Source organism: Mesoplodon densirostris, chromosome 9, assembly GCF_025265405.1.
Source record: "Mesoplodon densirostris isolate mMesDen1 chromosome 9, mMesDen1 primary haplotype, whole genome shotgun sequence".
Taxonomy (NCBI): domain Eukaryota; kingdom Metazoa; phylum Chordata; class Mammalia; order Artiodactyla; family Ziphiidae; genus Mesoplodon; species Mesoplodon densirostris.
The window spans coordinates 105,026,454-105,042,735 of record NC_082669.1 but is presented as its reverse complement, the minus strand read 5'-3'; the positions used below and the strand labels follow the sequence as shown (position 1 = coordinate 105,042,735).

The window sequence follows — 16,282 nt, the reverse complement described above, 5'->3', positions numbered from 1 at the left end:
CTACACTAGTTTTATAAAATGCTTCTAAGATTGGCAATTGATGACACACATTTCTAAATCCTTATTGTTTCAAAATTTCTTACATAATCTCACTTAAATCTCCCAAAAGGCATCATTCCCATTTTTCAGTTTAGGAATTTGAGGCACAAGGGACTTCTGCGATTTTACAAACCAAATAAATGAACCCAGATACTTGAATTCAGACCTTTTGAATCCATATCTTGGCATTCTCTTTCCAAGTACCTAGTGGTAGGCTAACCTAGAAGGATGTTTTGGGAATGTTTATTATGCAAATATTGGTTGATGAGCTCTTTGGTTAAAAAAAAGTAGAGAATACATGTTCCCGCTATTGACTTGATATTCATAAAATCAAAGAATTTACCAAATTAATCTGTTAACTATTATTTGCTTTCCAGATTTTTTAAATGTTTCAAATTTGTTAGAAACAATTAAGTTTTATGTGTGTATATATATGTGTGTGTGTGTGTGTGTGTGTGTGTGTGTGTGTGTAATTGGGGAGAGCCTGTAAGCAACAAAGAGATCTGAGTTTTTTTTAACAGATCTAGGAACTTAATACTCTACTTAATATTGCTTAGAGAATATGAAATTATATATTTCTATATTCTTGATAAGGATCTATGTAATTTAAATATAATAAAACATTCCTGTTCTGTGGGACTTTCCTTTCAATATATTCAGTGATTAATGATCCCACTCTGACACTATTAATGAAAGGGATTAAAACAGTTTTAAAAACATAATTAGGAATATATAAGCATATTCTCATTATTTAAAGACAATTTTAAAAAGAGAAAGAAAAACTGTGCTTACATTGCAGGTAAATTTGTAGTATGTTACTATCCTGAAAAACAGTAATAGTATGTAAGGAAGGCATTCACTATTAATACTCCAATTTCCTATTTTGGCTCCAAATATCTACATTCAAAACCAGTAATTGAATTACCTGAGCAAAACTAAATGCAGCCACTTAGAAAAATGTGCTGGAATTCTTATTGAATTAATGTTCAATGGACTTTTGATAAGAAATGTTTATATAAGAATACTTCCTTTCTCTCTAACAGATTATACATAGGAAATCTGAAAATACCTTGAAAAGTATGCAAATTAGAGTTTGTGGAATATGTAAATGTAAATTAATTTTTGGCAATTTTACCAACCTGCACATATTTTCCTTTTATGTTGGAAAGGAAATTCTAAATAGAAGGAAATGTCATTGAGGATAAAGTGTAAAGGAGTCTATTATGCTTAGTATTATCGAAGAGGAATAAGAAGCTTGGCTAGTTTAGCACATTTAGCAACTCACATATTTGAGTATTAAATATTCAGCTAAAGTATTCTTCAGAGGTCTTTTCAAGAACCATTCTCATCCACAGAGAGACTCATGACTTTAAGATCTTGTGAGACTGTCGTAATTTCTTATCTACATGACCTATTCCTCACTTATTTTAACATATCATCCAATGGTCATAAAATAAGTCAGAATCTCCATATGGACATTTAATAAAAATATTATAATAAAATTGGTCATGGTTGCCCATTTCTACAATCATAGAAAGAATAACCATTGACATGTGTTAAAAACAGTATTTCAGTGATTGAACTTACATTATTTTGCATTCTTCTCAGGTAATCAATCATTTTAGGAAAAAAATAGGAAAAGCAACCTTAAAACTTCATCAACTTTGAAATCTTCTGACTCTCTGAAACTTTACATTGTATAAGGTGTTACCATCAAAAAGCTATCCAATCTTAGCTATGTGAGAAATGTTTTTTTTTAACTAGCCTTCATTTTATTTTATTTTTTCTAACATCTTTATTGGAGTATAATTGCTTTACAATGGTGTGTTAGTTTCTGCTGTATAACAAAGTCAATCAGCTATATGTATACATCCCCATATCCCCTCCCTCTTGCATCTTCCTACCACCCTCCCTATCCCACTCCTCTAGGTGGTCACAAAGCACCCAGCTGATCCCCCTGTGCTATGCTGCTGCTTCCCACTAGCTATTTATTTTACATTTGGTAGTGTATATATGTCCATGCCACTCTCACACTCTTTTAAGTGCAATATACATTACATTAAACAGTTGGAGTAAAAGAAAGTCTGATATTTGATTACCATTTTTAATAAACTTAAGCCCAGTATATTTTTGGTTGAGATTTGTAAGTGCTAAATTTTAATCAGTGCATGTTAAGACATAAGTTCAAAAATACTGAAGAACTTTTAGGAAACAACAAATTTTATCGCTTTTAGAATACATCAAAGTGCTGGACTATTTTTCAGATTAGTGAGGGTTAAAATACTTCTATCATAGATCATTAAAGTAATGTAAATTATGTTGCAGGCTCATTGGCACTTAAGTATATTTTACAGAGTTTAGTTTGTGTCTCAAATTTGTTTTGATTTTTAAAATTTTATAATTAGCTCACTATATTTTCATCTAGAAATAATCATTCATTGCTCAACATGTACTCATTTTTAATGAGAAATACATGATTTTAAAGGAAGTGACAAAATGAATGCCAGAAAGGCAAAAAACAATAGCAATACACCCTTTATCACCATCAGAAAGGGCTGAGAGTCCAGTATGTAGATGTAGCCTACCTTCACAATTTGTGATATTTTTGTTGAATGACCTTGTCTCTCTGACTCAACCACTGGCATTTTATGTAAACCAGAAGAGTCCAAGTCACCCTCCTTAGTTCTTTGCACTTACCTCTCTGTATTTAGTCAGAATGGGACCCTCCCTTACTTCTAAGTGTCTGATAACTAAACCTCTAGTATCACTGCATTTTACCAGTGATCTTTAGAGCAGCCATCTTTATAAACTACCTTAGTGCATTATGATAGGAGAGGATTTCACATTCTCTCAACTGTGGGATGAAAACTTTACAGAAACAGAAATCTGAAAGATAGTTTGGAGTCTGGCTGCAGCCACTCAAGTAATTGCATTTTCGGTTAGCACCCACAGAGAGTTAGAAAATAATGAATGCTCTATTGGAAGAGTTTGTGATCTGAGCCTCACTCATCTACACCCAGTTAGTTGTTTGGTCTGCTGTTTGGTTAGTCATTTGGTCAGTCTCTCTCTCTCTGCTCAACTTTAAGGAAGGTCCTTTCTAATTTTCTCTTCTACCATTGTTTTTCACAGTTGATCTCCTCTATCCTCACCTTACCTACAGGCTGAAAGCCAATCTAAAATATGGTTCTCAATGTCGACTGCATGTTAGAATGACGTGGGGAGCTTTAAAATCTCAACGGCTAGACCACCTAATTCCAAATCTCTGGAGGTAGGGCCCAAACATCCATGTCTTAAAGCTTTCTAGGTTCCATTGTGTATCCAGGGTTGAAAACCACTTTTCTATAAATTATGCCTGAGACTTTAAATTATCTTAATTGTGAGATGAAGACTTTCCATAAAGAGAAATTTTCTCCTCTACTTGCTTCCTACAATTTACACATCCCAATATACAAAGGTTCTTGCCATATAATCATGGCTTAATAGAAGTTACTTCTAAAGGACTACTCTCTCATACGTACTTTTGATTATCAAGATATTATAAACTTATCTCACATGACAGTTATGATCACTGGACACTGCTGTGGAAATGACCACCTACCCAAGCCTGGAGCACTAAACTCTGCACACTCACAAAAATTGCTTGAGGATTTTTAAGATATAAATTCTCTAGGAGTGGGCCCTGATCAGATTGAAAATCCCCAGCATTCTGTCTAATACATAAACTAAAAAGAATTTCCTCCCATTCCTCCTTCTTTTTGTTTAGTATTGATGGTTTTACTTGATTTTGGTTATGGCTGCCTTTTAAAATAATTAAACTAAAATAGATGCCTCAACATTTAATATTTTAGAATAAATTATTTATATGGTGTGAATATTTGAATATACACAACTTTCCAATTTAATTAAAATAATTTTAAGAGTAAGTGGATTAAACTTTATGTTTTTCTCTCCTAATAAAAGGATAATGTGCCTACAGATCTGTAATAGGGGTTTAAACTACTACTATAATACGAGAATGTTCTTTTCTTACCACAAATCACTGCTCCTACTCCTCTAAATTATTTCTTCATAATTTCAATAGTTTACTCAAATTGAAGATCTCTGTTTCGAAAAATATCAGTGTCATTAATATAAATTCTACTTACATGATTCTGATATAATTGGTCTGTGTGTGCCTGGCATCCATATACTTTAAATTCTTCTCAGGTGACTCAAATGGATAGCCCAGATTGAGACCTGCTGCCCTAAATCTTGAATAGAAACTGCAGCCTAAGGAAACTTTCTTCAATCAACAAGAATGAATGAATGAATGAATAGCTTCTCAGTGGTTTTAATAGATAAATACTGGCAAATGCACACACCTCAGAGTGAGGACTAGTAATATCTTAAAACGTTTAACACTGGGGAGGGGATGCTAATCGTGGTGCCTGATGTGTTCCAGAGCTATGGCTGGTCTTTCGTTTGCTTTTTCTTTAAAAGAAAACTATTTTTCTACCTTATTTTTCTCTTCATAGGTAGCTAAGAAGTGGTGCTTCATCCAAACAGGCCCTCATTGAAACAAAATAGAAAACCGGACTGGGGCTGGCTTCCATCAGGAAGTGAACCGTTTCAGAGTCCACAGTCCCCTGCCCTGTGTCCATCAGCTCCTCTAAGCACTGTTGGCAATAGACCTTCTTACCTGTAGTCCTTTAAAGATTTAATTAAATATCTTCAACAGAAACAGTCTGAGGCAAATAAGTGTGAACAGATATAAGAAATGGAAACCTAAGTCAAGAGAATTTTTTTTCATTCTATTTGCTTAATTCACAGTTCAGAATTTGCATACTATGTGTACCACTGCAGATCTGTTCTACAGACAAAAATATAGTTACTTGAAATACTGTGCTTAAAGAATTCTAATGTTCTATCATCATTACATTATTTACCAGATACTTTTCTTTTTTTGTTCAGGTTTCAACACAGTTTTACTGGGTGGTTTTGTTTTCTGTGAAATACACCAGAGGTTGGGGGAGGAGACACATTGACTTTATAATATAAGGCTTTTCCACCCCTAAGGAAAGGCACAGGGTGGGGCAGGGTAGGGCATACTGGGGATTGGATTCATTTTCCCACCTTCTTTTGCTTTGCTCACATTTCTTTTCTCTCTCAGCAAGTACCAGAGGACACAAACACAAAGAAACAAAAATAGCAAGATGAACCTCCAAGCAGGCTACTCCCAAGCCTTTCCCCAGGCTGCACCAGGGCTGGGAGGAGCCGGGTAGCTGCTCCCCAGCCCTAGGACACACGAGAGTCTGTTACCATTTTCAAATATCTGCAACTTAATTCTATGTCTTTGCCTTTCTGACAATGACTCACCCAGATATTCCCATCTTGATGGTAGGGTTTCCAATTTCTCCCTGTGTCGCTGTAGAGCATGCGGTATTGGGTCACCCAGTCTGAGCTGCTGTATCTTCCTTGGGTTGCTATGGCACTGATCTGCTTTCGATTGCCAAAGTCAACCTGAAGCCATTGATAATGGTCACTGTCTGATGGAGACCATCCCCCAGCACCTGAATAAGGTAGAGACAAGAGGGTGAAATAGGTATTTAATGTTGAACTTCTACAATTGACAATGGATCATTCTGCATCTTTTAATTGCCTTGGTAGTACCATATTTCACAGATACATTATGAAGTGTCCTTTATAGATGCCACTGGGACTTCAACTAATATTCTTAAAGCTGGGTAACATTGATACTCTAGCCTCCTTATGGTGTAATTATATGCTCATTTTCTCCTGAGCAAATGTCTTCATAATTCCTCGATTAGGTCTTATTGGTACATGTCAAAGTCTAATTGGCTGAGGGTTGATCAATTTACCATGAATTCTTCAACTAAAAGTCACTAGGAAAAGATATGTAACCATCTATTATTTCCTCGTATAAGGGTTTATCTTTTAGTAGACCATAAATGAAACAAAAAGCAATTATACACAACTCTACAATATATTTTACTTTAGAAAGTTCAGAGTTCAAAGAATGCTAGTAGTTCTCAAGATGAGGCCTAATATTGCATTAAGCCCTTGGACTCCTGAGAACTAAGATACATAGTAAATCAGGCAATACATTTACTAGCACTTAAGAGGTAGACAACCGATGACTCTAGATAAACACATTTCTAGGAAAATAATTTGAGTCACTAAATGAAGTGAAACTTCTTTTGGTAAAATAAAATAAATGACTGGCAAATAGTAAGAATGCAAAAAACATTTATTAGAAAAATAACACTAACATAGATACAACAAAAAGAGTCCTAATTTATAGCACTATGTAAAATAACTATGGTTGTAAATAAATACATTACAGAAAATATGGCATAATGCTTAGTGCTAAGAGGCGATATAATGTTTTGAGTAAGTTTGGTTACTAATGGTAGTAAATAATAGAAAAATATTCAACAAATTATCCAATATACAGTATATCAAAACATGTGCATCACTTTTCAAATAAGGAATTTAAGTGCTGACAATAAAATAATTTATTTTATGAGGAGTATGCTAATAAAGATCATTTTATAAACCATCACTGATATATCATTCATTTCATGATGTTTATATGGCTTATTTCTGCTTTCAACCATGACAGAATAGCTCTCCCACCACAAAAAATTACAAAACTGACAAAATGTATACAATTACCCTTTTAAGGGATTGGACAACAGACAGTATTGGACCCTGATCCATGAGAGAAGATAAACAAATCAGGTGAGCCCTGCCAGCTTCCTGGCTTTCTGCCTGGTTCACTTTCCAGATCATGGCACATGGAAGACTATTCCAAACAGGCACAGCAGCATCACTGAGACGGAGACAGAGCAGAATCAAAGCTCCTGAGGAACCTGGAATTTATAGGACAGAGTACCAGGGAGGGGGCAGCTGTGCAGAGAAGGGGCTCTGGAAATGTACATAGGGTCACCAATGAGTCTCTGCAGTTCAGACTCTGAATGAATACTAAATTGTGTATTTGCAGACCAAGACTCCACTAGACCAGGTAAGGGGAGATCTGAAGTGAACAACAGTCAGAGGCTGCACAGGGCTGTAAGTAGTCTGATTTCAGACTGGACAAGATTGAGAGAACTTGAACAAACCTAGGCATTCAGTAGAGATCTCAGAAAGGGAGTAGAATAATTTAATCCTAAATAAGGATTATAATTCTAATCCTACTGTGGACACATCTGAACAAAGGTTGGTAACAAGCCTGAAAAAAGATCAATCTGACCCCCAAATAAATTAACTCCTCGGTTGAATGAAACTCAACACTCCATTAAGGAAGACCATGAGAGTTTACTTTTCATGAAACTTTCATGAAAACATGAAAGAAACTCAACAAAATAGAATCCATAATGTCCAGAACAAAATTTTTAAAAATATTAGATATTTGGGGAAGCAGTAAAATGTGACTCATAACCAGAGAAAAGTCGGTCAATAGAAATAGACAGAAAAATGACAGCGATGATGAAATGAGCAGATCAGGACCTTAAGACAGAGATTATAAATTTGTTCCATATTTGAACAAGAACATATAGATACTGATGAAACAAGTATGAAACCTTAAGGGAGAAAAGAAACAACAAAAGAGAGTAAAATGGAAATTTTTGAACTAAAAATTATACCTGAAAATAAAACATTTACTGGATGGGCTTAAGAGCAAATTAGAAAACTGAGAAGAAAACATTAGTATACTTAAATACAGGTCCATACAAACCCTTCAAACCAAAGCTCAGACAGGGTAAAAAGGCTTAAAAATGAACAATACTTCAGTAACCTGTAGGATAACATTAAATATCTTAACAATCATGCAAATGGAGTAAGAAAAGCAGAAAAGGTAGAGACTGAGGCAGAAAAAGATACATCTGAAGAAATAATAGTTGAAAAATATGAACCCAAATATCTGAGAAATTCATTGAACGCCAAGCAGGGTAAATACAAAGAAAAACACACCAAGGCACATCATAAAGAACTGATAAAAAAACAATGCCAGGGCTTCCCTGGTGGCGCAGTGGTTGGGAGTCCGCCTGCCGATGCAGGGGACACGGGTTTGTGCCCCCGTCTGGGAGGATCCCACATGCCGCGGAGCGGCTGGGCCCGTGAGCCACGGTCGCTGGGCCTGTGCGTCCGGAGCCTGTGCTCTGCAGCGGGAGAGGCCACAGTGGTGAGAGGCCTACGTACCTCAAAAAAAAAACAAAAAACAAAAAACAAAAACAATGCCAAAGAGAAAATCTTAAAACTGTTCAGAGGGCAATAACATCTCAACAATAGCAATGCAAGCCAGTGAACAAGGGAACAACATATCTGAAATGATGAGAAGAAAAAGAAAGTGTCAATGTAAAATTCTACATCCAGCAAAAAAATCCTTTAAACATGAAAGTAACATAATGATGTTTATGACAAACGCTGAGAGAATTCATCATCAATAGGTATGCTGTATAAGAAATGCAAAATTTTAGCTTCAAGGAAAATTGGCCATACGGAAATTCATATCTACATGAAGAAATAAATGCTGAAAATGGTAAACATGTCACTAAATATAAACTATTTGTTCGTGTTTTAAAATTTCTGTAGAAGATAATTGAGTGTTTAGAACAAAAATAGTAACAGTGAATTAGAGGGTTTATAACAGATGTAGAAGTAAAATGTATGACTACAATAGTACAAAGGGTAGAAAGCAAGAAATAAATATACCGTACTGAGTTCCTTATGCTACACTTGAAGTGATACAGTATTACCTGAAGCATTAAACCCTAGATCAAGGTTTGCAAACGTTTTCTGTAAGGGGTTAAACACTGAATATTTTAGGCTTTGCAGACCATGCTACCTCTCTTATAACTACTAAACTCTGCTGTTGTAGCATGAAGCAGCCATAGAAGATCCAGAAACAAGAGTGTGGCTGAGTTCCAATAAAACCTTATTAATAAAGACAGGGGGCTGGCTGGAGGGTTGTAATGTGTCAACCTCTGCCCAAGATCAACTTCTGAAAAGAGAGGAAATTTAAAAATCTGTGCATTTTACTATATCTAAATTATACTTCCAAAACATTTTTTAAAAGATTTATGTATATAATGTGTGTGTATATATTTAGTCTACATACATGCTTTCTATAGAAAGTGTGTATAACTACCTCATAACTACTTTCTCAGTCTTCATTCTCCTATTTCTTCAAACCACACTTCTACAAGAACGTTTCTAAAATACAAATCTAGGGCCTCCCTGGTGGCGCAGTGGTTGAGAGTCCGCCTGCCGATGCAGGGGATACGGGTTCGTGCCCTGGTCTGGGAGGATCCCATATGCCGCGGAGTGGCTGGGCCCGTGAGCCATGGCTGCTGGGCCTGCGCATCCGGAGCCTGTGCTCCGCAACGGGAGAGGCCACAACAGTGAGAGGCCCACATAACGCAAAAAGGAAAAAAAAAAAATAATAATAAATAAATAAATAAAATAAAATAAAATACAAATCTAATCATATTTACTCCCAGACCAATATTTTTCAATTGATCCCCATTGCCTCCAGAAGTAAATGGCCCATGCCTTCACACACAAAAGACATGCCTGGAACACACCCTCTATACCTACACAAATCCTCCCTCAACTTATCCTGGGGAATCATTATTTTTCCTTCAAGGATCAGCAAGTTCACTCCAAACATCACCACTGCAGTGGAGGCTGTGATATGCCATTTTGGTTCTCCTTTATGACGGGAGGACTTATTCTTTCAGATATTTAGAGTGCTGTCAGAACACAGTAGTTAGCTGTAATTCCCCTTCAGGAATTTCCTTCGTAAAAAAAAAGAGGCATTTTACACAAGGTCACATCCCTTCCTAGGTCTGTACAGATGCAAGGATGGGCCAACCAGGGGCTATAAAGGGCCAGTACCCTTGCCCCAACTTGGGAAAACTATTAAGGGTCACTACGGTCTCAGAGGTCCCTGAGGAATTAGTTGAAACTTCCATTGAGATTGCACTGCATCTCAACTACTTCCTCTGCCTATTTCTGCTTCCTTCCCTTCTCTTCCACAGGTTTTCATCCTGAAGGTCCTCCCTAAAAAATTTCCTACATGCTCTTCTCCATTTCAGAATTTGTATCCTGGGAAATCCAGTTCACAATATTTTCTTGGAGCCACTTTCCTTATAATCTGCTCACTAACAATATGGGTTAGTTGCCCCTGCTTTGTACTTTGTTATTTTTATGCTGTTTTTGTTTTTTCCTATTGTAGCATCTAATATTTCCAATATTCATATATCATCCACATGTCTATTTTACCGAGAATTCTGTAAAATTTTGGAGGAGCCATAGATGGACAATATACCTAGTCATCAAGAGATCATAAATATATTTTCTTATCTGTTAGATACATAATTCCAAACTTTGGAAAAATTCTATACCCAACTGCACATAAAGTTCTATCTGTGCATTATTAAAAAGGTGATTTGGTCATTGAAGTAAACAAGCAAATATTACTGTGAATAAAATGAGAAAAATATGTGCAATTGATTGATGAAATTTAGAATATTTCCCCTAACTAGTTTTTCTAAAAAAAAAAGAATCCAGAATAAATTTTCTTAAGTTACCCATTTTTTGCTACATTACAATTTTTCAATAAGGAAGCAATTAACATACAGCTACTTAATCCCATTTATCTCATTACTATAAAAAATGAATTTATTGTCAACTTTAAGGGAAGCAAAAAATCTAAAAGCAATGATAATGTAAGTCAAAACTTATTCCTTAGCAGAAGGATATGTGGAGAGAATAGTGATTAGACTCAAGGAGAGGGCAAATGTCAGGCTTTCATGAGGAACATGGTGGAAAGATGGATGAGAAGTTTCTTGTTTCTCTTTAATCTCTCTAGCAATTTAACTTGGGGAGGTTGATTACTTTGTTCATTTGGCTTGTGACATGTGTAACCTCTATTGATCCAAGGATTAAGAATGATACCTCTTGGGGCTTCCCTGGTGGTGCAGTGGTTGAGAGTCTGCCTGCCGATGCAGGGGACACAGGTTCATGCCCCGGTCCGTGAAGATCCCACATGCCGCGGAGCGGCTGGGCCCGTGAGCCATGGCCACTGAGCCTGCACATCCGGAGCCTGTGCTCCGCAACGGGAGAGGCCACAACAGTGAGAGGCCCACGTACCACAAAAAAATAAAAAGTAAAAATTAAAAAAAAGAATGATACCTCTTTCATGACAAAAACCTCAGGAAATGGTATATAAGAGAGCAGAAGGGCTCCCCCAATATATCATGGAGAGTATAAGAAGGAGGGCAAAAGTGTTCCCAGTGGATATTGTGGTAGCTCAAAGGAACTACCTTTGAGCTTTGAGCTTTGAGTGGAAAGTAGAAGAGGAGGTAAAGGAGGTGGAGATACTGAACATTCATAAACGCTTAGCTTCTAAGATGATCTAAGAATAACTCTTATCTAGAAATAATAGAACCAAATTAGATAACTAATAAATTGTTACAGTGACTTGAAAGATATGTACTTACATAGAAAACCTACTATTACCTAAACACTAGGAGGCTGTTCCCTCACCCCCTTTTGCTTCCTCTTTTCCTTTCTCTCTCTCCCTCTCCCCTTTCACCTCCCTCCACCCCTCCCTCTTTCTCTCTCTCTTCCTTTTTTCCTCTCTCTCACATACACACATTTCTCTCCCTCCATATATGTGTGTGTGCATGTGTGCGGGTGAGTGTGTGTGAACTATAAAGATACTAGTGTTTGCATTCTGGATGCCCACCCTTCTGGGGTTACTTGAGCAAAGAATTATAATAGAGAACTTGGAGAAATGGATGAAACCAACACTCTAAACTCAGGGATAGCTTATAATTGTGATAGACATTTCTGCTTTGTAATTTGTAAATTAGTACCTCTGAGAGCAAAGAGAAACTTCGTGTGTGGTTCAAGAGAGGACCTGGAGTTTCTTTTCCAGTGATAAATGGCTCCTGTATAAACCTGATGCCAAAGCAGATGGTTATAACACCACCAGAGAACACAAGCCTCGATTCTAATTTAACAGAAAAAGGTAGAAAAACATTCAGTTAAGGCTAGAACTACCTTTAATGACTGGTTGAGAAATATGTATCAGATGAAAAGAATAAATTGAAAAGGAGACTTGCAGGCCAGATAGCATTATGAGTTCTATCTGAAGTAGGATAAATATGCTTCAACCAAGTATAGACACTTGTTGATTGGAAGTAGCCAGAAAAGAAAGCCATGGCCGTTAATTAATGTCTGTCATGAGCTAGAGAAGGGAAAATGGCCATGCCACCATAATTCCTAAAATATGGAATAAACTAATAAAATAATTCTAAAATAAAAGAGTGTAAAAGCTAATTTTGAAACAAAACAGAAGAAAAAAGATGTGATTTTATCAGAGTATAGGAAATTACCTCCAGAGACAAATTAGGACATAAGGAGAGAAGCATAGCTGCTTTAACTTTTTGAAACATTCAGATTATATCTCAAAGGACTGGTTTTACCCATAAATGTAACATTAGCTTCCTTGAATATTTATCAAAGGAGCTGCCAGAAAAGTAAAGGTAGCTAAAAACAAACAAAAAACAAACAACATAAACTTTCAAAACAAAGGACTTAGAAAAACAATAGACAAGAAGGCTCTTCTTCAAAATCAGGTGTGTGCATTATGAACATTTAGAATAAAAGGGAAATGGTCTGGGGGGTTGGTGATACTGAGGGTGGTGTTGGTGGGTTATAAGGATTTCCTGTTTTGATCACGTTTTTGTTTAATAGGAGACAGTAAATTCTATCACTGTACCTCCAAGTTAACTTTAGCAAAGCATTTGGCAATATCTCTGATAAGTATAAAAGAGTAAAATGTGGTCTGGGACATAGCAGTTTTAGGTAAATTCAAAAATGATTAATAATTATGCCCCAAATATGTTGATTAAGGACTGTGTCAACTTGAAGCTAGGTCCTAATGGTATGCCACAGGCTTTCATTCTGTATACTGTCATTTTTAATATTTTTATTATCTAAGACATGGAAGACATGCTTATGAAATTTGTCAGTTACATAAAGCTGGAAAAGAGACCTAATAAGGTAACTAGCTGAATTATGATGTTAAATGTTTGACTGGATGGAAATCTGAGCTTCTCCTAGCAAAATTTGTTTTAATGTCAATGATAACCTAAAATGCCCATTTTGAACAAATGCATTATCTACTTCATTATTAAGGTGCATAAAAACTACAAATAGAACTACCATATGACCCAGCAATCCCACTACTGGGCATATACCCTGAGAAATCCATAATTCAAAAAGATTCATGTACCACAATGTTCATTGGAGCTCTATTTACAATAGCCAGGACATGGAAGCAACCTAAGTGTCCATCATCGGATTAATGGATAAAGAAGATGTGGCACATATATACAATGGAATATAACTCAGCCATAAAAAGAAACGAAATTGAGCTATTTGTAATGAGGTGGATAGACCTAGAGTCTGTCATACAGAGTGAAGTAAGTCAGAAAGGGAAAGACAAATACCGTATGCTAACACATATATATGGAATTAAAAAAAAATGTCACGAAGAACCTAGGGGTAAGACAGGAATACAGACACAGACCTACTAGAGCATGGACTTGAGGATATGGGGAGGGGGAAGGGTAAGCTGTGACAAAGTGAGAGAGTGGCATGGACATATATACACTACCAAACATGAAATAGATAGCTAGTGGGAAGCAGCTGCATAGCACAGGGAGATCAGCTCGGTGCTTTGTGACCACCTAGAGGGGTGGGATAGGGAGGGTGGGAGGGAGGGAGATGCAAGAGGGAAGAGATATGGGAACATATGTATATGTATAACTGATTCACTTTGTTATAAAGCAGAAAGCAACACACCATTGTAAAGCAATTATACTCCAATTAAAAAAAAAGAAGAGTCACACTTAGGTATCAAGACCCCCCCAAAAAAGGTGCATAATGCTTAGAAATAATTATGCATTATGCAAACTTAATTTACTTTATGGGTAATGCAGTGTTAACATTATGGCATCTAACTATGATACTATATTTGCAGTACTGCATTCAAACATTTTGATACATTTTAATTAAGGCTTTACTCATAAATAGAAAAAGAAATCACAAGCATCTAGTATTAGGAATTATCACAAAATGAACATAACCATATAATCACCATCCAGATCTAGAAGGAGACCATTGCCAGCGACAGAGACGTTCTCATTGTGTCCTTTTCCGTACATGGTCACCTCTCTCCTCCCCAGTGAACTGCCCCAGAGATTCATCCATGGCACTGTGTTTAGCAGTAGACTCTTCATTTTCTTTGCTGCCTTATTAGGCATTGTGTAATGTACCGCTCTTTATGGATCCATTATTCTAGGGTAGTGTTGAACATGTGTATATCTCCAGTTTGGAGCTGTTATGAATAATAATACTGCCATCAACATTTTTGTTCATGTTTTTCAGTACCTCTTTGTGCTTTTCTGTTGGGTATATGCCCAGGAGTGGAATTGTGTGTTCAAAAATGTTTGTATTTTTTAAATTTAGTCTATTTAACCAACAATTTTCCAAAGTAGTTGAACTGATTTTTATCCCCCTCGCCCAATACACTCCAGTAGTGTCACAAGTGTTTCTGCTGTTCCACATCTTTGCCAAAACTTGGCATAGTTAGCCTTCTTTTTTGTTGTGGTTGTGTCTTAAATTTAGTTGAGACATTCTGGCTCATTGCAGGTTTAATTTGCATTTTCTTGATAACTACCTTCATTCTGTTGATACCAAGACTTATTATAAAACTACTGTACGTTAAGACAAAATTTTATGTGTGCAAGGATAGACAAATAGGCCAAATAAACAAAATATAGATCCCTGAAACAAAACTGCATGTATACTTGTGTATATCAGCACTTAATTTATGACAAAGGTAGCATAGGAAAATAGAGAAAGGAGGTATTTTTTCAATAATATATTCAGGGTCAACTGCATATCCACATGAAAAAAAGGGAAATGTAGCCCTGCCTTATACTATACTGAGATCAAGCTAAAAATGTTTAGATTTAATTGTGAAAAGTAGAACACTGAAGCTTGTAGAAGATGAATTAAGAGAATAACATTATATTCTTGGGGTTGGGAAAGATTTCTTAAACAGGACTCAAAAGAACTAGCTATATAGGAAAAGATGGATAAATTAGATTATGTTAGAATTAGAGATTATTATCAAAAGACATTAATAAGAGGGTGAAATGGCTAACATGGATTGGGGGAAGGTATTTCCAAACATATAACAAGGAAAATGCTCATATCCAAAGTGTATAAACAAGTCCCACAAATCAATAGGACACATTCAGACAACCCAATTTTAAAAATGGGCAAGGAACCTTAACAGGCAGTTCACAGAAAAGGACAACACGCTATAAAACATCTAAAAGGTGCTCAACTTCATGGGCTTGACATTTTCAAAAAAACAACTAAAAAACTAAGAATGTTCAAAGAGAGTACCTACAATGATAAGAGGGCTTAATCTTACAATATTGCTTTGAAGGGACCAAAGACGCTTATGCTTTGTAACAGAAAATGAAGGAATAACTTAATTTCCAACTTCTACTATTTAAAAGACTAGAGATGTAAAATTTCCCAGTGATGTAACAATACAAAACATTCCAGAAGTATATATGCTTTATGTATATAAATTATTTACTTTTAACTCACCTTCTTGAAATTAATATTTTGCTTAAACTAAATGAAGATTTTACCTTTTAACTCAATAACTCTCAATTATATTTGTCCACAGATTACTCATTATACCATAAATTCTTTTCATTTTGGAATCTAACCAAGGAAGAAAATTGGGGACTTCCCTGGTGGCACAGTTAAGAATCCGCCTGCCAATTCAGGGGACACGGGTTCGAGCCCTGGTCTGGGAAGATCCCACATGCCGCGGAGAAACTAAGCCTGTGCGCCACAACTACTGAGCCTGCACTCTAGAGCCTGTGAGCCACAACTACTGAAGCCTGCATGCCTAGAGCCCGTGCTCCGCAACTAGAGAAGCCACTACAATGAGAAGCCCGCGCGCCGCAACAAAGAGTAGCCCTCGCTCACCGCAACTAGAGAAAGCCCGTGTGCAGAAACGAAGACCCAACACAGCCAAAAATTAAAAAAAAAAGAGAAAATTGAATATCAAACTGATTTTAAGAAATCTGAAACAAATACTTTGCTGGGAGAACAAAAGTTTCCTTATTAAATATGA

The 16,282-nt window shown here is 36.3% G+C and overlaps 1 protein-coding gene across 1 annotated transcript in view; it reads right to left on the bottom strand.

Moving 5' to 3' along the window:
• The window catches only part of CNTNAP2 (contactin associated protein 2), a 1,481,544-nt gene that overhangs the window by 1,394,198 nt on the left and 71,064 nt on the right, over positions 1-16,282 (bottom strand). Inside the window, exon 5 of the mRNA XM_060107754.1 lies at positions 5,395-5,588. Coding sequence (XP_059963737.1) covers positions 5,395-5,588 — 194 coding nt within the window. The remainder of the gene's footprint in view (positions 1-5,394; positions 5,589-16,282) is intronic.